At 37.8% G+C, this 20,533-nt stretch overlaps 1 protein-coding gene across 8 annotated transcripts in view; it reads right to left on the reverse strand.

The window, feature by feature from the left end:
- The window catches only part of SPAG9 (sperm associated antigen 9), a 141,307-nt gene that overhangs the window by 35,801 nt on the left and 84,973 nt on the right, over positions 1–20,533 (reverse strand). For all 8 annotated transcript variants that reach the window (XM_047706158.1, XM_047706156.1, XM_047706157.1 and 5 more), the window contains 6 exons: positions 17,242–17,449; positions 16,647–16,746; positions 10,554–10,675; positions 4,400–4,457; positions 2,212–2,364; positions 1,624–1,675 (listed from right to left, as the gene is read on the reverse strand). In XM_047706158.1, the coding sequence (XP_047562114.1) occupies positions 1,624–1,675; positions 2,212–2,364; positions 4,400–4,457; positions 10,554–10,675; positions 16,647–16,746; positions 17,242–17,449 (693 nt within the window). The remainder of the gene's footprint in view (positions 1–1,623; positions 1,676–2,211; positions 2,365–4,399; positions 4,458–10,553; positions 10,676–16,646; positions 16,747–17,241; positions 17,450–20,533) is intronic.

The raw sequence follows: 20,533 nt of genomic DNA on the forward strand, positions 1-20,533 counted from the left end.
CTTAATTTCTCATCTACTGGAACATTTAATGAAAAACAACCTAATATAAAAATAAAATCAATAAAGAGATTTTAGTAATTACTTATGACTGAAAAGAGGTAAACAATTTAATTTCTGAATAGAAATACAGATATTTGAACATACTATAAAGGAAATACAAAGACCAGTGTAGATTCTGAACTAAAACCAAGAAAGATGAACAAAGTTAATCTGCTGACATAGATTTAACATGCTTGCCTGGAAATGTTCCTCTAACAACATTATTTTAAGTTGATATTCTTTAACAAATACTAATTATTCAGCAATTTTTTACAAGTTAGTTTTAGTTCCGAAAGGGGTTATCTCAAACTACCCATCATCTACATATACTGGCTAAGTACCAAGGCACCCAATGGAAATACAAGCTGAAGACAAGTGTATTAATTCTAATTCTTCTTAGAGAGAGTGAAGGATATGAGTGTGGTAAGACTCAAAGAAATATGCTCAAGTCAGCTTTCTTCTACTGTCATTCCTAAATGCTCTTCTGAGGAGGAAGATGGGTTTAATTATAGGGCTTTTTTTTGCAAGTGTGAATAAGAAAGAGGCTGAGTTTAGCCCTCGGGGACCTCCTCCTCTGTCCTCCAGCAACAACTTTGCCTCTCCTTTAAAGGAAGTCAAACAACAGAGGATTCAAGGACTGAATATTTTCAAACATAATGCTGAGTAAAAGTAGTGGATCTCTAAGTATGAAATAAAAAACAATGAAAAATTAAACCATATTTTATCAGGATACATATATGTGTGACATGATAAAATTATTATTTTTTTTATTTTAAGTGAGCTCTAGACCCAGTGGGGGCTTGAACTCACCATGACTCCAAGATCAAGAGTTGCATGCTCTACCAACTGAGCCAGCCAGGTGCCCCCCCAAAATCCTTTTTTTGAAAGGTAAGAAAATGATAAATACAGGATTGTGGTCTCTTCAAGAGGGGAGGTAGCTTCAATGTTTGATAATGTTCTAGTTCTTAGATTAAGTGGTAGGTTCATTATGTTAATTTATTATGTTTCATAACTTACCTATATTATGTATATTTTTGGTATGTACCACGTATTACATATTTAAAAAAAAAAAGCAAGATTGCAGGGGCATTAAATAATCATTCTGTACAGGTGCTGTGATGCTAATTATACTGGTAAAAACTCATATTTAGTCTTTTGTATTTACGTATGTTGAAAACAATATAAGCTGACTGCCTATTACTAAAGTTTTAGAATTCATCTTTTTTATGTTTAATACTATTAAACAACTTTTATAATACTATCAAACAACTTTTATAATAAAGCTTTCATATTTCTAAGTAAAAACTTGAGACAAAACAAACAATACTGAAATCCAAAATATTGCGGCTGGTCCTTGAGCTTGACCACGCAAACAAGGTCACAGCACAGAGCCACAGAAAAAAAATGAGCACACCACACATAGCCAGAAAGCTCAACCTCCAGATACCATGTGGGGGAGTGCGCTGTCCTACTCATGACCACAAAGTGATCTTCTATCTTTCTATAATGCTATATCCAAAGCTTCATTAGTAAGCTTTCTTAAAAACCAAAAATTAAGAAAAAAATCTGACATCATAAACCTACATCATCATCATCTTTTGCTTTTTGCCGTGCATCTTCGGCTTCTGCGCGAGCTCTGGTGGGGAAAAAAACAAACAAACATGTTATTTGAGTTGCGTTCATCTTTTCAAGGAATAAAAGAGTAGGTCAAAATTTTTAATTGACACAAAATGATTATTCTTCTCTTTCCAGAGTATTTAGTTCCCTTCACCTAGGGGAACATTAGTGCGGCACTGTTCTCAGAAAAAAAAGTATTAAAGAAAGCTGGGTGAAAGGAAAACAATGTTTCTAATTTTCTTATGAGCAAATTTTCGAAAGGTTCTAAGTTTTTTCACTAGGATGGTGACAGCCACAAAAAGTGACAATGATAAGGCTGGGCAAGCAGAACGGTGCGCTTACAGCAGAGCCACAGGGTACTAGGCTCCCTTAACCCTCCAGCATCGCCTGCTGCTCCTGAATGGCTGGAAAGGGCCACCCACTGGGGCTGGAGAAGGCTACCAGTGGCAGAGCTGGCCCAGCAGGGGTGGGAGACACACTTGTGACCCTTTGTGGCCCACCAGCAAAGACCCGTCAAAGACAGCAGGGTTCAGAGCTGCCAAGGCTTAAACTTACTTCCTAAGCTCCTCCTCCAGCTCCTTGTTCTTCTCCTCGAGCTTCAGCTTGGCTAGTTTCACAGCCTCCAGCTCCCCCTGCAGCACGTCCTTCTCGCAGGTCAGCTCGTCCACCTTTGCGATCAAGTCGTTCTTCACTACATTCAAAGCGTGTCTAAGAAACACGTATTTTGCGTATATCGTTACAAATGGATACCCTTCCTGTCTTCAGCTTGTTCTCTTACAGATGAAAGTAACTACACAATCAAAGCTGACTAACTTAATATTTTGAAAATCTTCTACCCCGTGTTGTTTGTAGATAAAGATAAAAAAACACACAACCATCAAAGTTTTTACCCTTCCCACTTAGCGAAGAATAAACAGGGAAAGCAGAGCAAACCACCAACAAAAATACCACAATTAACTAAGATGAAACTTTTACAAAATAGCATCCATAAAGGTACTATTGTTAAACTCAGGGGGAAAAAAATCAGCTAGTCAACAAATTTATCTTTGAATTTACCTTTAATAATTAATGAGAAAAAAGTATAAACTTGGGGTGGAAATCTGGGGGGAAAATTCTTTTTTTTTTCCTTTTTAATTTAAATTCAATTACCCAAGGTATAGCATTGGTTTTTGATATAATGTTCATGGAAAAAATAAATCTAGGAAAAAATAAATAGATCTAGTTCTTTTGCGTACAGGTGGACATAGTGCCTCATTAACTGCATTCTATTCTGGATCTACACAAATGTTCCAAAATTGCTCTGACACAGCAAATTCACAAAGGGAACCAGGCTGCTCTTCCACAGGACTCAGGACCTGTCCCACTAACCAAGACTCCCGTATGTTTGAGGTTCTAAGGCCCCACAAATTACACCTGAAAACCGTCAACTATGGAGGACAGCTGGGCGGGGGATCGATCAAAACATTTATGTAGAATTAAAGAAACCCTAGGAGAAAAAAATAATAAAATAGGCATCCTCGGGGAGGGAGCAAAAAAAAAGCGTATCAACTATCCAAGAAGGTTAAGAGAAAGACATGAATATCTGTAGGGTGGAAAGGAGATGAAAATCTATTTCTGCAAAAACCAAAGCAACAAAACCTATCCATCAGGGAAATCAGGTCCTATTGCCCATTTACTCCTGTGTGCACACAAACCAAACACACGGAGAAGGCGAACAAGACAAGGGAGCTAGACTGTAATCATATGCTGTGTTAAACTAAACAAGCCGATGACTAGATGAGAAAATTCAGTATCTTACATTCCTTGTTAAAAATCTGTATATAGGGACGCCTGGTTAAGCCACTGCCTTCGGCTCAGGTCATGATCCCAGCGTCCTGGGATCGAGTCCCACATCGGGCTCCTTGTTCTGTGGGGAGCCTGCTTCTCCCTCTGCCTCTGCCTGCCACTCTGTCTGCCTGTGCTTGTGCTCTCTCTCTCTCTCTCTCTGACAAATAAATAAATAAAATCTTTGAAAAAAAAAAAATCTGTATATATTGGGGTGCCTGGGTGGCTCAGTGGGTTGAGGCCTCTACTTTTCAGCTCAGGTCATGATCCCGGGGTCCTGGGACTGAGCCCCGCATCGGGCTCTCTGCTTGGCAGGGAGCCTGCTTCCCTTCCTCTTTCTTTGCCTGCCTCTCTGCCTACTTGTGATCTCTTAATAAATAAATAAATAATCTTTAAAAAAAAAATCTGTATATAGGGGCGCCTATATATATATATATGTATACATACATATATATATATATGTATATAGGGGCCTACTTGTGATCTCTGCCAAATAAATAAATAAATAAATATCTTTTTAAAAAAATACATTTTAAAAAATTTCTGTATATAGGGACACCTGGGTGGCTCAGTGGGTTAAACATCTGCCTTTGGCTCAGGTCAGGATTCCAGGATCCTGGGATCGAGCCAGCAGGAAGCCTGCTTCTCTCTCTCGGACTTCCCCTGCTTGTGTTTCCTCTCTTGCTATCTCTGTCAAATACATACATAAAATCTTAAAAAGAAAAAGTTGTGTATACTGGGGCGCCTGAGTGGCTCAGTGGGCTAAGCATTTGTCTTGGACTCAGGTTATGATCCCAGGGTCCTGTTCAGCGGGGAGCCTGCTTCTCCCTCACTCTGCCCCTCCCTCTGCTTGTGTGTGCGTGCTCTCTCTCCCTCATATAAATAAATAAAATCTTTTAAAAAATTTGTATATACTTACTTGGTTTCCAACAGTTGTGTATTTTCTAATATAAGATTCTCAACTTCACGACCCATTCCTACCAAAAAAAATTTCAAAAAATAAATAAATAAAACCTTTCAAAAAATTATCAAAAATTATATAAATTTGCATTATAATAAACTAGATGCCCAAATTTTAAGTTACAAATTGTATCTATCCTTTAGTATTTTTTCTATAATTTATTTTGATATATCTACTTGCATAGGTTATAAAATTATAATTATCCATCAAAAAACAAAGATTTTGGTAGCCAATTCTTTTTAACAGTCTATATTTTGTTTCTCATAATTATTTCAATTGATCAAGACTTTTCTGCTGAACATTCTAAAAAGTAGCAGTAAAATATTTAGAGGAAAAAAAGTGTAAGCATTAATACAGATCAGAAATTATTTCCAAATCACAGCTGGTATTTTAGGCTTTTGCCTAATAATTAGGTCTTACTAAGAAAGAACAGGCAGAAACAAGCCAAAGAAGGACGGAATCCCAATGCAGATGAAACCTTACCAAAGAAATTATGGTCTTAAAGCCCATGCATTCCATGTAAAGCAAAAACAAAGAACAAGAAATGTTTTATGTAAGAAACAGCATGAAAATAGATTATTAATCTGTAAAGTTTTATGCATGATATGAAATACACCTGGAATCACAGTGTTATGACTTAATGCATAATGATGTGCAAAAGATAGAAATTAAGATGATTTCCTCCATTCATAAGGATGCTCTCTGACATGTTATACCTAAAAAAAATGCTTTACCAATTCTTTTGTGCGATGAAACTGAATAATTGGATTGAAAATCCCACATCAATAATACAAAGTTTCCTTCAAAGTGTCACCTCTGAAATAATAATCAGTTATTACTTTACAGAATCCTTTTAATAATTTAATGAGGACTGTAAGGCAGAGTATTCAATGCAAGATTCAATGCAATGATCTTTAGGGAGAAGAAAGTTATTTAATTTGCTACTTATAAGAAACTGAAGAAGTAAACCACCACACTAGGGAAGGTATCTCAAAAAAGTTACAAAAACAAAAAGGCAAAACAAAGCAAAGACCCACAATTCACTTATCCTAAGGTAATGTTGAAAAACTACATACAATGGAAGAAATATTATTCATATAACCCAGCTATACAGGAAGTCCTAAGAAAACTATATAAAGAAAAGGAGTTAACGTGTCCCTTGATTTTTTTAAAAGGTAGTATTTCAAATGACTTAAAAGATAACTTAAAACCAACCTAGGAATGCTAAAAATTGTATACTCACATATGAACTCATACTCTGTATTATAATTATCTCAAATACTGTCAAAGATCAGTGTACTTCTACCATGAAGAACTAAATATCACATAGTAGCTTATTTAATCATCTATGTATTCTCCAAAAGGTGAAAATAAAGACAAACTAAAAAACGTTTCCAAATTCCAATTCCAAAATGAATTTTGGCAAGATATGCTGAAATATTTGCTTTTGACTAATGTTAACTTTCAATAAAGCTATACAGTCAGAAGAAATAGGTTTAGATTGGTTGAAAGAACTTATGTAATGACTATGTTTGCCATAAACTCTCAAGCATGTAGGGAGATAAGCATAAAAGCTGAAAATATATGGAAGGCAAAAAAAAAAAAATTTGAGCAGAAAAAAATGATGAGAAAGGATTGCATGAAAATAGCAGCCAGGAACACCTTGCTTAAAAAGCAGTAATAGTAAAGTATTTAAAAGCATACACACCAGAATATTCCCCTGGGTAAGCAGCCCAAGAGAAAAATGAATGAGAATCACAATTAGATTGTTTTCAGAAAGCAAGATCTCTGCTCATTTATTTCAATGAGAGGAGACAATAAAATTTAAAAGACGTAGAGAAACAATTAAACACAATAAAGTGTAAATATTATAAATAAGAGAAAATTTTGAAATATGTATTCTATGGGAATCGTATCTGAAAATGTAGGTTCTAAAGTTTACACACACTCAGTGAAGAATTCTCTCAAAATATCGGGTATAAATTTAATATATATGTCAATAGGATTGTCCAAAATTTTCATTTTGAAATGTACTGATAAAAACTAACTCATAACTATAAGAAAAACATAACTTGGAGGTAGCCCCATTTCTAACCAAGGTTTCAACCAAACATAAACTTAGGTCTGACATATTTGGAAACTTTAACTATTAAAAACATGCAAAAAACTGCCTGACAGATTTTAAAGTCACAGAAGTCTCATTTGGATTTTAGCATCAACCCTCAAGCTAGGTTCATAGTTGGGCCTCCAAATTATCTGTCAATCCCTTGAGAAAGTATGCACAATTTTATCTACCTATACATGCATTTTTTCAAAAGTACACTGCTTTCTTACAAATTCTCCCATAAAGGAGTTTTAATCCTAAAAGGTGAAGGATCACAGAATTACAGGGGAAATAAAACCATTAGAACTATTTAGCAATCCATTCACTTAATTGCTGTGCTATGGTCCTAAAGACTCAATAGAAAGCAACAGACAAAGCTGTCTTGGTCACATTGAGCTCAGAGCCTACCCAGAAAGGTGAGTACATACAAAATTACAGTAAAGTATAAAGAGTAGCATTGTAAAAAAATGAGTGCCAAGAGAATACATTTCAGGGACAACTAAGCTTTAACTAGGGGATCAAGGCGGAATTCCAATAGGAGGATATGCCATTTAAGTAAAGGCAAGGAGATTTATAAAGAGATATGCAGTTTTTGTTTTTGTTTTAAAGAAAAGGGTGTAAACAAGCCTTGGTGATTGCTTCTGAGAGAAGAGGGAGATTCCTAATGGAGAACTCAGTGGATGGCGAGGCATTTCACGCAGACAGTACCTGCTGGACAAAGAACAGCCCTGAACAGAACAAAGAACATAATGAACTGAGCTGTAGGCACATCAAATGTAAAGCCCTACAAATCACCTTCGAGGTGTCTCCTGGGCTGTTTCAAAATAACAGTCTGGGGCTCTAGAAAAAGATGCTGAAAGGAGATAAACACTGTGGAGCTATTTTTCATGAAAGCCTAGAAAAAAGGGCAATTAAGATTTCCCAAACAAAGAAGCGGGCCTGGGATACTGATATCCTCAAAGATGGGCAGAGGGAAGAGGATCCTGCAAAGACTGAAAAAGAATAGTCAGAGCCAGAAAAGTCTGTTATCACAGAAATCCAGCAAAGGTGGTGTTAAAGACAAACGTTATCTGAGAAGTCCTGTGAAAGAACAGAGAAGGAATGCTGGATATAGTAAACAAGGCTGTTTCACTATATGTGAGTTCGGGGAAGAATGCCCATATGGAATACAGGGGGATGAGATGCAAGTGGGAAAGGGGAAATCCTGACAGTTAAAAGCAGGTACACTTTCAAGAAGTTTTCTTTGTTTGATCATGTATCACAAACATCTAGAATAGTGTCAGACACATAGCAGATACCTCCTCAGTATTGCTGCATAAAGGTGTGACCAGAAATGGAAGGAAAGGGAGTGACAGGATACGAAGGTACTGAAGATAGAGGTGCAGAGGAGGGCAGTACTTTCATTCCTAAGTGGAAAAGATTTGAACATGTTTAAATGACAAAAAAAAGAAGTAAAGAGAGTGAAGTTGAAAATATAGAAAGATAATCAAGAGAAATAAAATCCCAATAGGAGGATGTATGCCTTCCAAGTTCTAGGTACATGACTAAAGTGAATGGGAAAAGGATCAGTGAAAATAGGAAGTCAAGAGACAAGGACAAATGGGGGGTGGGGAGGGCTTTACCTCTTTTATATAATTAAAAGCAGAAAAAATAATCTAAGTGTGGAATATATGCATAATGATTGCAAAAATGTATACCCTCAAACAAGAGAAGAGTTTTACAAAAATATATTACAATAACATAGTAATCAAGAAAATGAACAGAGTTACAGAAATGGGTCTATGTATTTATCAACCCGAGGTCAATTAAAGAACTTTGGGAAATGATTTTGGTGGTTTCACTATCTTCCATTTCCTCAACCACTATCACGAAATTGTACAGAAGAGAAGCCAGGGAACAACTAAGTGCCTTGGAAATTTCATTTACCATCTTTGACCAAAAGGTATTCATGCAGGACTAAGTCACTACACTTAAGGTGATATAGTAAAAACTTCTAATCTGGAACATTCTAGAGATAAATAGATCAATATCTACAAAAGGAAAAAGACACTAGTTCACACTCTATTTCTTATTTTCAAACTAGAAAGAAAACCAGAGTATTAGGATTTTGCTTTTAACCTATTCATTATGGTTAATTCTCTGACTTAAAGAATGTAAGTTTTCAGAAAACACAAGATTTTAAAAGACCACAATTATTTCTAAGTACTCTGTGGCTTCTTAACTCTTTGCAAAAAGGAAAGTTTGGGATCACCAACCTCAAAAATTATATTATTCAATACTGGAATATGAAGTAGCAGAATATACAAACCGAATTAAAAAGGATGCAGGAATTTGGGGGGGGGTATATGTTGATTCTGGTGATTATACAACTCCATGCTTTTGTTAAAGGTCAAAAAATTCATCATAAAGAGTGATTTTTTACTGTACATAAATTTGAATATAAATTCAAATACTTAAAAATTCTTTCCAGCATTTTTTACACCTACCGTTCAAATATGCCAAGGGACTCCGTTTCATAAAAGGAACTTTTCATTCACAATTTAATGTTAAATAAAGTTAAAGTGTAAATTTAAAAATGGGGTGTTCCTTAAGAATTCATCTTTACCCCTCCTTGAGAAATGCAAATTCATTCAATTGCCTCCAGTACTTAACTTATACTTTAATGTGGGAGTTTATGTCTAATTCAGGAAGTTTTATTTATAATAAACTTTCAATCTCTCTTACTAGATAGACTGTGAGTTCCATTTAGACAGAACTTATGTTTCCTTCAAAAAATACTTGAAACTTTCGAGAACATAACGGCAATCAATAAATTTAACACAAAATAATGCAAGGAATCCCACTCCACAGTCACAAAAATTGACAAAAAGCACCTTTTGAGAACACTATAGTCTGTATTATAATTACACTAACAGACATACAATAGATACATAAATTTCTTCAAGGCTGGTATCTATTCCAAAGGCAAGGGTTGTTAATGCCATAAGGCTTTCAATCTCTGTAAGATCTTAAGTTATAAAAAGATACGCCAAAGCTAACTGACATAAGTCAAAATCATGTAATTATTGTTCAGAGACTTCAGAGATCACCTAAAGCAGAAGTCTATACATTCTTTCTGTAAAGGGTCAGATGATAAATATTTTAAGTCTTTGTAAGCCAAAGGATCTCTGTAACAGACTACTTAACTCTGCTGTTATGTGCCAAAGCAACTACAGACAATAAGTAAATGAATAACAGTGGCTGTGTTTCAATAAAGCTTTATTCATACACACAGGAGATGCGCTGGGTGTGGACCCATGAGCTACACAGTTTGCTCAACCCCTAAACTTGAATCCGGCTCCTTCATTTTATACACAAAGAAACTAAGGCCAAGAGAGGTTAAGCTCTTTGGCAAAGGTCACCAGATAAATAACGGAAGAGCCAAATGCAGTATTCTTTTTTCAAACCAGCTGTTCTTCAACAACACAAACCCTAAAATGATTACCTTCCCCATATAGCTAAAACAGAATATTCTGTGAAATCTCAGAAAAAACAAGTATTACGTTTTCTTTTTTAATTAAAGTCAACAGAATTTAAAGAACTCTATAAGCCAGGAACTGCCTATCAATCTATACATCTACACATCCATACATCTGGACGCGCGCACACACACACACACACACACACACACACTCACACACACACTAACACACACACACACACAGATATACATCACTGTGCTCCTTATGTGTAATACAGTTCTTGGACTACAGCACGTGTTCAATAAAATGTGCTGTATGAATTTCAAAATACAAATTAAAGTGCAATTCAACTTGAGGGATATCCATATATAAAGATGCTTTCATTTAAAACTTTTATGATCTCAAAGAATACATTCCTATTAATTACATGAAAGTGTAATAACTGTGTGCTACTGATCAGTTAGGGACATTTTAAAGGAATTTTTAATTAAATCATTTTAAAAATATATTTCTAAAACAGTATACTTCTTCAGATAAGCTATCATACCTAGTAAATCTGCTCCTTCATCCACATCTCCAATTAGGCCTGAGCCAGCTGAAGACAGTTCTTCAAAGAGAGATTCGGTATTACGATCAAAAGCTTTGTTTTCTATGCCTTTGGTGGGAGTGCTGTGCAACAGAAACAACACAACCAAATCAACATATATTACAGACTTTATCAACAGTGTAAAGTGAATACAATAGGCAAATAATTGTCCACTTGTTATTTACATTTAATACAAAATATAATTTTAAAAGATTTCTAAAAGGTTTCCTATGGAATTCCCATTAAACTCCACAGAAAGAACTGCTGAAGAAAATACAGAATGTTTACTTTTTGGCCATATCCCAGTAAACACAAACAATAAATGACAGCTAACAGAGCACAACTCTGCCTTGTATCAGACATTATATAAGCACTTTACCTAGATTTCCTTACTGAATCCTCCCACCTACTCTACAAAGGAGGTACTATTATCCCAATTCTATAGAATAGGAAACTAAAGAGATGAAGGAATTTCCCAAGATATCCAGCAAATGCGAGAAAGAGGAAGGATTCAAACCCAGACAGCCAAGCTTCAAAATCCATGATATTAACTAACTGCCATGTTTTATGTTGTCTGGATATAAAATGGCATGGGCATTTTATTTATTTTTTTTTTTTAAGATTTTATTTATTTATTTGACAGAGAGATCACAAGTAGATGGAGAGGCAGGCAGAGAGAGAGAGAGAGAGGGAAGCAGGCTCCCTGCTGAGCAGAGAGCCCGATGCGGGACTCGATCCCAGGACCCTGAGATCACGACCCGAGCCGAAGGCAGCGGCTTAACCCACTGAGCCACCCAGGCGCCCATGGGCATTTTATTTTTAAGGGCAATTATAGTATCTGTTAAAATTCAGAATACAAATACCCTCTGATTCAAGAATTCACTGTCAAAAAAATCCTACAAAAATCCTGTCCTAAGAAAGTAATTACTAGGGGCACCTGGGTGGCTCAGTGAGTTAAGCCCTCTGCCTTAGTAAACTCAGGTCAAAATCCCAGGGTCCTGGGATTGAGCCCCGCATCAGGTTCTCTGCTCAGTAGGGAGCCTGCTTCCCCCCTCTCCCTCTGCCTGCCTCTTGCCTACTTGTGATCTCTCTGTCAAATAAAAAAATAAAATCTTTAAAAAAAAAAAAAGGAAGTAATTATGAATGTAAAAGGATGGTCCGAGCAGCATTCTTATAGTAGCTAAAAGCTGAAATGACCTTAATGATCATTTATAGGTCAGAGATAAGTTATGGATATACATAAATGTTAAAGATTTTTAACTTTATAGTTAAAAACTAAAGAAACCCATTATAAAGAGGTGTGTTTTTAAAAAGCAAGGGGATGCCTGCGTAGCTCAGTAGATTAAATGTCTGCCTTCTGCTCAGATCATGGCCCCAGGGGTCTGGGATCAAGTCCCATTTCAGGCTCTTTGCTCGCCAGGGAGCCTGCTTCTCCCTCTGCCTGCCTCTACCCCTGCTTGTGCACACACACTCTCGCTCTCTCTGTGACAAATAAATAAATAATAAAAAGCAAGTTACAACACAGTGTATATAAGCCCTTTACAGCATGGAATATGCAAAGAAACGGGGAAATGTGTATGTTCGTGCTTTAATGTTATATTAATAGAAAAAATTGGGGTGCTAGGTGGTGCAGTTGGTTAAGTGTCTGACTCCTGGTTTTGGCTCAGGTCATGGTCTCTGGGTCATGGGATGGAGCTCCATGTTGGGTTCTGTGTTCAGCACGGAGTCTGTTGAGGGTTCTCTCTCCCTCTGCCCCTGCCCCCTTGGCTTTCTCTCTAAAATAATAAATAAATCTTAAAAAAAAAAAAAAAAAGTTTGCACAGGACTTCCAGTTAAACTTGGTGGACTAAACATAGTCATTTTCCACCTATAGAACATAGGGAATAGAGAAAGAAATTGCAGCAGATGGAATGTGAACAAAACTGTGTAAGATGGAAAACAGGCAAACAGGAGAAAGTGACCAATCAGAAAAAGCTGAAACCTAAGCCACTAGTGTTTAGGGAGGAACTCAGCATGCTGCCAGACCTCTGAAAGGGCCAGGCACTGAAGGAACCAGCAATCTACAGAAAGATGAATGCAAGGGAGAACATAAAACAGAAGACGGGATGAAAGACAGCAAAAGAAGCACTATGAGTGAGATCCAGTCCTCCAGAACACAGACCACCCTCCCCACAGCATTGCTCCTTAAACAATGGATGCCATATTTACATGTTAAAAGCTGGAAACCAGAGAATCAGCATCAATTACTTCAGTTCCAGCAAGACAGCCACGGAGCACAAGACCTTTAAAGAAGGCCTTTATTATAAAATAAAGAGTCCAAAAACAAATGCACTAAGACAGAAGCACTTAGAGCAAAAAGGAGACAACTCAAGCAACAGGAAAAAAAAGTAGAAAAACAACAACTAATTTTTTTCAGACTAAACAATGTATCCATAAAAGAAGAGCAGGATGTTATAAAGAGTAATCCTGAAAACGTTTAGGGGGGGAAAAAAAAATCAATGAGGGTTGAAAGATAAAGTTGAAGAAATCATATGAAAGTTAGGACAAAAAAATAGAAGGGAGGTGGTGGAATTATGAGGGTTAGTCCAGGATGTTCAATAGCTACCTACCAGATATTCCAGAAAGAGGAAAGGACAACAGTAAGGAGAAATAACAAAATTTCTCAGAACTGGGAGATATGAATTTCCAGATGAAAGAACTTACCACATATAATATACAAAAGAAGACTCCTACGTCAAGCACACAATCAATTAATTTTTTTAAAGATTTTATTTATTTATTTGAGAGAGAGAGAGAGAGAGAGAGAGAGCATGAGAGGGGAGGTCAGAGGGAGAAGCAGACTCTCCATGTAGCTGGGAGCCCAAAGCGGGGCTCGATCCCAAGACTCTGGGACCATGACCTGAGCTGAAGGCAGTTTCTCAACCAGCTGAGCCACCCAGGCGCCCCGATTAATGAATTTTTAAAGGGGAGGGGCACACGAGGGATAAAGTGAAGATCCTAAAAGCTTCCAGAGAAAATAAACAAAAAAGCAAGAATCCAAACAGCAACTCTCAAAACTCAACATGATAATGAAGCAATGTCTTCACAATTCTGAAGGAAAACTTCTGAATATTTTCCAACCTAGAATTTGTTAGCCACTCAGCACCAAGTCTGAGATTCTCTCTCCCTCTCTGCCCTTCCCACTTGTGCTCTCTCTCTAAAATAAATAAATCTTAAAAACGAAGCACCAACAATAAGATGACCAGGGATCCTGGAAAGAGAAGATACAACATAGACAGAGGTGACGCAAATTCCCAGCGTGATAGTGAGGTCAAACGCCAGGACCAGAGCCCATGACACCTGGGCTGGAAGATGCAAAAAGAAGACTCCAGGATAGAGGGTGCCAGAAAGCTGGCTTTGCATATGGCCATTTTGAGAGCCGTTTACATTAATGATTCGCAAGGTACCTCTCCTTGAACTAGCAACTGGTATGCAGAAGCCTAAGCAAACAAAACAAAACAAAAATCCAAGAGGTTTTACTAATTCCAGAAAAACAAAGTTGCACAAGATAGGAAATATAATCACAGCATATTCTGTGGCTAACCTGTGATCAGTATCTATATAGTCATAATGATTTAAACAACGAATGTTAATGTAACAAAAACTGACAATTATATTGAGAGGATGAAAGGAAGGATGGTGGTTTAAGGAGCTGTACCCTTGTCATCTTTCACTATAAGGTCCACAGCTAGTATCACAGCATTTCTAAAGCCAGAGTTCCTCATCTGATCCACAGAATACAGAAAAGGATCTAAGTGACAATCTTCTCAATGCTACATGCACAAGAGTGCAGCTACTTCATTATACAGAAGAAGCCTTGGGGCATTAAGACTTAATTTTCTCACAGAATCCCACCTGTGAACAGAAGGAGCAAGGAAAAGAAGCACAAGGATATGACTTAGATACCTGAGGAAAAATAGCAAAAGAGAACTAAGATGTGGCTGCCGCCACCGCCACATCCACAGTCATGGGGAAGCACGAGTTCTCCGTGGACGTGACTCGTGAAGACCGCTCTAAGGTGGTCAGTCAGGTGCTCAACAAGCTGGCAGGAGTCGAGTTTGACAAGGACCTGCCAACAAGAAGGCCTGCATCAGCTCTGAGAGTGTGGACACTCTGCTGGAGACCCTGGAGAAAGAGGAAAGGCTGTTTCTAATCTTGGCCCAAAGTAGCCAAGGCCTGGACCCCTGGGCCTAAGATGGACCAAAGGGGGCAGAACGCTGACTCTCTCCTGACCTCCAGACAAACCTGGGGCCTGGCAGTCCTGCTCAGGGACGGGTGTTCCTGCAGACACCCTCCTTTAGCTTGCTTGCCCTCCCCAGCATCCCTGCAATGAGGCTGAGCCACTTTTGTTGAGAAAAAAAAAGAGAACAAAGTGAGAGACACTGCCTCTTGAGAATGGGACTAAGGGGTGGGTAGGGGCAAGGGACTACTACTGCCCTTCATATTTTGAATTATTACCATTTGACCTTACTATTACACATGCGTTAGTCTAACAAAATTTATTGTTTCATTTTTAAAGAGGTTCAGGATGACAAACTGAAACTGCTAGTAAGTGGCTGTGTCTCCTGAGGCTCAGGAAAGGACAGATGAAAAGCAAATTTCACTTCTCACACTCTGCATTGTTCTCTTTTTCTTTTTTTTTTTTAAGAGAGAGAGAGTGCAGGGGCAAGTGGTGGGAGAGGGGGAGAGAGGTAGGGAGAGGGAGTGAGAACATCCCAAGCAGGCTCCACACCCAGAGCACAGACTGACACAGGGCTCACGGCTCAACACGGGGCTCTGATCTTACAGGCCCTGAGATCATGACCTGAGGCAAAATCAAGATTCAGACACTTAGGCCACTGTGCCACCCAGGTGCCCCTGCGTTGTTTACATTTGTAAATAAATAATAAAAAATCTTTTCACAGGATAAGGCCTTTGGAATCAGAGAGTCCTAGATTGAATGGCAGCTCTACTTGCTGACTAGGTTATGTTTGCCAAGTTATTACACATTTCTGAGCTTCCTTACCTGTAAAATGGGGATGAAGACATTGACTTCATAAGGTTGTAATTAAAGTTATATTACATGATGATGATAATAATACCAACATTTATTAAACTGGGCCCTTTGCCAATGATTTAACATAACTTGATTGATTTAATCATAATCATCTGAGGTATTATCACATTTCCTTTTTATGAAGGAGAAAATACATGTCAGATTCAAATCCAAGGCAGTATTTGAACCCACACAGTCTTACTCTAGGTTCATGCTTTTAACCACAACTGTAGTGATCAATAAATGGCATGTATTTTTATAGTCATTATTATTAAAGGATAAATGTTATGGAAGAAATTAAAAGAAACGCAGCAGCTCCTGCGTGAAATTCCTGAACATCCATACACTTTAGAATACCTTAAGATGATAGGTAACAATTCTCTTCCCAACACTAAACAGGCTCACCATGTAATGAAACTAATTTCTTCCAATAATGAGATCATTACAGTTTGATCTTTTTTTGTTTTGTTTTTTTGAATAGGCTCCACACCCAACATGGGGCTTGAACTCACAATCCTAAGATCAAGAGTCAACTGCTCTACTGACTGAGCCAGCCAAGCATCCTGAAACCATTACAGTTTTGAAGTGAGTACATATGCTTCTTCCTGATCTGGTGGAAGGAACAAAGGTTGCTCAAATTGTTACTTTCCCTACTCCTGTTTCTATGTTTCTTAAAATTCCAAAAAGCATTGGTTACATCTTGGCTGTCTTCTTCCCCTATCCTTCTATATGCTCCTAATCCCTGATGCTGCAAAGGCAACATTTCACCACAAAACATTTCGACCACATACAATGTCCAGTTACAAAAATGGAAACGAGAACATGATACTAATATTTCTTCAGCAAAACATTTGAATACCCTTGTTTTCTGGCAAGAGACCAGAGAATAACAGTATGCTTCTGGGAGAGGGGAAAGAAAGGATAAAAAGTCTTCATCTAAAAAAAAAAAAAAAAAAGTCTTCTTCTGACACTGACAGTACCTTGAGCCTTTATATCCACTGAGATCCTTGTCCATATCCAACTCAGGAGTGGATTCAATGATTGCTTGAACTTCTGACTTCTCTTCATTTTCAGCAGAGCCTTGGGAAAAGGACAAGATGACATAAATAATGCATGTATCACATACTGACCCTAATATGAAAATCCTGTTGCTTCAATGGTTATAAATACATCATTTGATCATAAAATAATTTTAAGGTTGGGTTCTAGGAAACATGGGGTTAGACAAGATATCATATATTCTAAACAGTGAATATCAGAAACTGATAAATAACCAAAGTTTTTACTTGTATTTCTTGGGACACAGTCCATTTTATCCCAGGGCAGAACTCCTTGTTTGTTTATTTACTAATTTAAAAAATAGAGAAAAAATAAACATGAAGACTACTGTCCTACCTTTCAGGCTCTCCATTCCCTGAGCTCCCCAAATCTGTCTCTCAAAAACACTGATCATCATCCCTTTTAAGCTTACTTATAATTCAGTATTTTATAAATCTAAAGCAGTAACACCCCTAAGTTGTATCTTTTCACACCCACATGATCTTTACCAGAAAGTAAAGAACTTGCATCACTTACCTGTTGATACATTTCTAGTTTCTTGGGCTACCTGTACTTCAATATGCTTGCTTATCTCTGATTTATCTGGTGTATCTGCAACCTTCACAAATTCTTCATTATCTTCCTTTAAGGGAGTATCAGTAGGAAGTGTGGCCACATCTGACGCAGCTGTTGATGCTGGAGTAGTAGCTTTAGATCCTCCTTGGCTAACATCAGAAAGTTCATCCTACAAATAAAAAGAATTATTGAGGCAGGTTGTGCCTGGTTGGCTCAGTCAGTTAAGCAGCCAACTCTTGATCTCAGCTCAGGTCTTGATCTCAGGGTTTTGAGTTCAAGCCCTGTGTTGGGCTCTACACTGGGCATGGAGCTTATTTAAAAAAAAAAAAAAAAATCATGGGGAAATCTTTAAATGATTAATTTATTTTAAACCATTTTCTTAAATGAGCTAAGAAAAAAACTTGCAGAGAAAAAAAATTCTATTAAAAAACACTAATAGGGGCGCCTGGGTGGCTCAGTGGGTTGAGCCTCTGCCTTTAGCTCGGGTCATGATCCCGGGTTCCTGGGATCCAGCCCCGAGTCGGGCTCTCTGCTCACCGGGGAGCCTGCTTCCTCCTCTCTCTCTGCCTGCCTCTCTGTCTACTTGTGATCTCTCTCTGTGTCGAATAAATAAATAAAATATTTAAAAATAAATAAATAAATAAAACACACTAATAGAGGCACCTGGATGACTCAGTTAGTTTAGCATCTGCCTTCAGCTCAGGTCATGATCTCAGGATCTTAGGATAGAGCCCCAAGTTGGGTTCCCTGATCAGCAGGGAAATCAGTTTCTCCCTTTCCCTCTGCCCCTCCCAACACCACTCACTCTCATGGTCTCTCTCCCAAAAAACAAAACCTTAAAAAACAAAACAAAACCAAAAAACAACAAAACAGCAGGGAATAATAAGATTCTGAATCTCACAAGAGATTCAGTTTTGTACTATACACAGAAACATCCTGCATTCAGATCATCTGAAATACTGTTAAAAGGGCAGATTCTAAGCCCAACTCCAATCTTTAGGCAGCGAGACCAAGTAATCTGCATTTTAAAAAGAAATCAGGTGATTTATATACTCATCAAAATTGATAATTACTGGGTGCCTGGGTGGCTCAGTGGGTTAAGCCGCTGCCTTCAGCTCGGGTCATGATCTCAGGGTCCTGGGATCGAGGCCCGCATCGGGCTCTCTGCTCAGCAGGGAGCCTGCTTCCCTCTCTCTCTCTCTGTCTCTCTGCCTGCCTCTCTATCTACTTGTGATCTCTCTCTGTCAAATAAATAAATAAAATCTTAAAAAAAAAATTGATAATTACTACTCTAGGGTCCACAAATAGTCTTTAGGAAGGACACGTTCAGACTGAATTTTATGTAAAAATTTGTGGAGAATGCACTTTTCTGGAGAAAAAAAATCTACAACGTCTATCAGGTTTTCAAAGAGGTTTAAGGCCCCCAAATAATTAAAAATAGTTGTCCAAAAACTGAATTGCTAGGTGGCATATCTGAAACTAATGTAACATTGTGTGTCGATTAATAACGGGGGGGGGGGGGGGGGGGGGGGAGGGGGTTAAAAAAACAAAAAAGAGGGGCACCTGGTGGGCTCAGTTGGTGGAGTATGTGACTCTTGATTTCAGGGTCATGAGCTCAGGCCCCATGCTGGGCATAGAGCCTACTTAAAAAGAAAAACAAACACAGTTGTGCAATGGCTACCGATAATGAGATAGTTCTTTTAGAGCAAAATACCCAGGTCTTTAGAAAAATAAATAAATAAAAGAACAGAACCTAGGGCAACTGGGTGGCTCAGTAGGTTAAGTGTCCAGCTCTTGGTTTTGGCTCAGGTCATGATCTCAGGTTCGTGAAATAGAGCTCTGTGCTGAGCTCTGTGCTAAAAGTGGAGTCTGGGATTCTCTCTCCCTCTCCCCCTCAAATAAATCTTTAAAAAAAAAAGAGAGAGAGAGAACCTGACAAAAAGTTTACAAGTAGTAGGAGGAGGAGCAAGAAGAATTAGGGTAAATTAGTGAGTTTACCATTCACTAACTGTTCGACCTTGGGTAAGTTACATATTCTTTCTGTATCTATTTCTTATTTGTAAAATAGAGATAAGGTACCTAATTAATAGATTATAAATTATTCTACATAAAGACTACAAAGTGTTCACACATACTGAGTGTTCAAAATGTTAGTAACTGGGATGCCTGGGTGTCTCAGTCAGTTAAGCATCAGCTTCAGCTCAGATCATGATCTCAGTGTTCTGGGGATCGAGCCCCACATCAGGCTCCCTGATCAGTGGGGAATCCTGCTTCTCCCTCTCCCTCTTTCCTCTGCTTGTTCTCTCTCTCAAATAAATAAAATAAATGAAAAACAAAAGCTTCGCAATTATTATATAGCAAATAAAACAATGTTATGCACAACTGAGAATTCTGAAATGCATGCTTTTGGCCTAAAGCAAAAAGAATATATAAACGTATTAAGTTATGCTACTATGGTGGAGGATGATTTTTAGTGACTTTTATTTCCCTCTTCAAAATTTTATTTAACTTTTAAAGCACATTGTTAAAAATGTTACAGCTATAAAAATAATGAAACAGAATCCATATTATTAAAAAAAAACACTATAACAATCAAAATTACATATATAATCTAAGCTTTATATTGTGCAATCTGGGGGCACCTGGGTGGCTCAGTGGATTAAGCCTCTGCCTTCAGCTCAGGTCATGGTCTCAGGGTCCTGGGATCGAGCCCCGCATCGGGCTCTCTGCTCAGTGGGGAGCCTGCTTCCCCCCCACCGCCGCCTGCCTCCCTGCCTACTTGTGATTTCTGTCAAATAAATTTTTAAAATCTTTAAAAAAAAAAAAAAGTGGCTGAATGAATACAAAACCAATTACCAGATGAGAATGCAGGGTGACATGAATTATATATTTGCTGTGGCAAATCAAGAGCTCTTCATCCAGAAGATGTGATTGAGAGAGAGATTTTACACACACACACACACACACACACACACACACACACACACACACACAATGGAATATTACTCAGCCATGAAAAAGAATGAAAACTTGCCATCTGCAACAAGAATGGTAAGCTACAGAGTATTATACTAAGTGAAATAAGCCAGTGAGAGAAAGACAAATACCATGATTTCACTCATACGTGGAATTTAAGAAACAAAACAAATGAGCAAAGGAAGAAAAAAAAAAAAAAAACAGAGAGAGACAAACCACGAAGCAGCCTCTTAACTATACAGAACAAATAGTTACCAGAGGGAGGGTGGGTAGAGGT

This window comes from Lutra lutra, chromosome 16 (genome assembly GCF_902655055.1).
Source record: "Lutra lutra chromosome 16, mLutLut1.2, whole genome shotgun sequence".
Taxonomy (NCBI): Eukaryota; Metazoa; Chordata; class Mammalia; order Carnivora; family Mustelidae; genus Lutra; species Lutra lutra.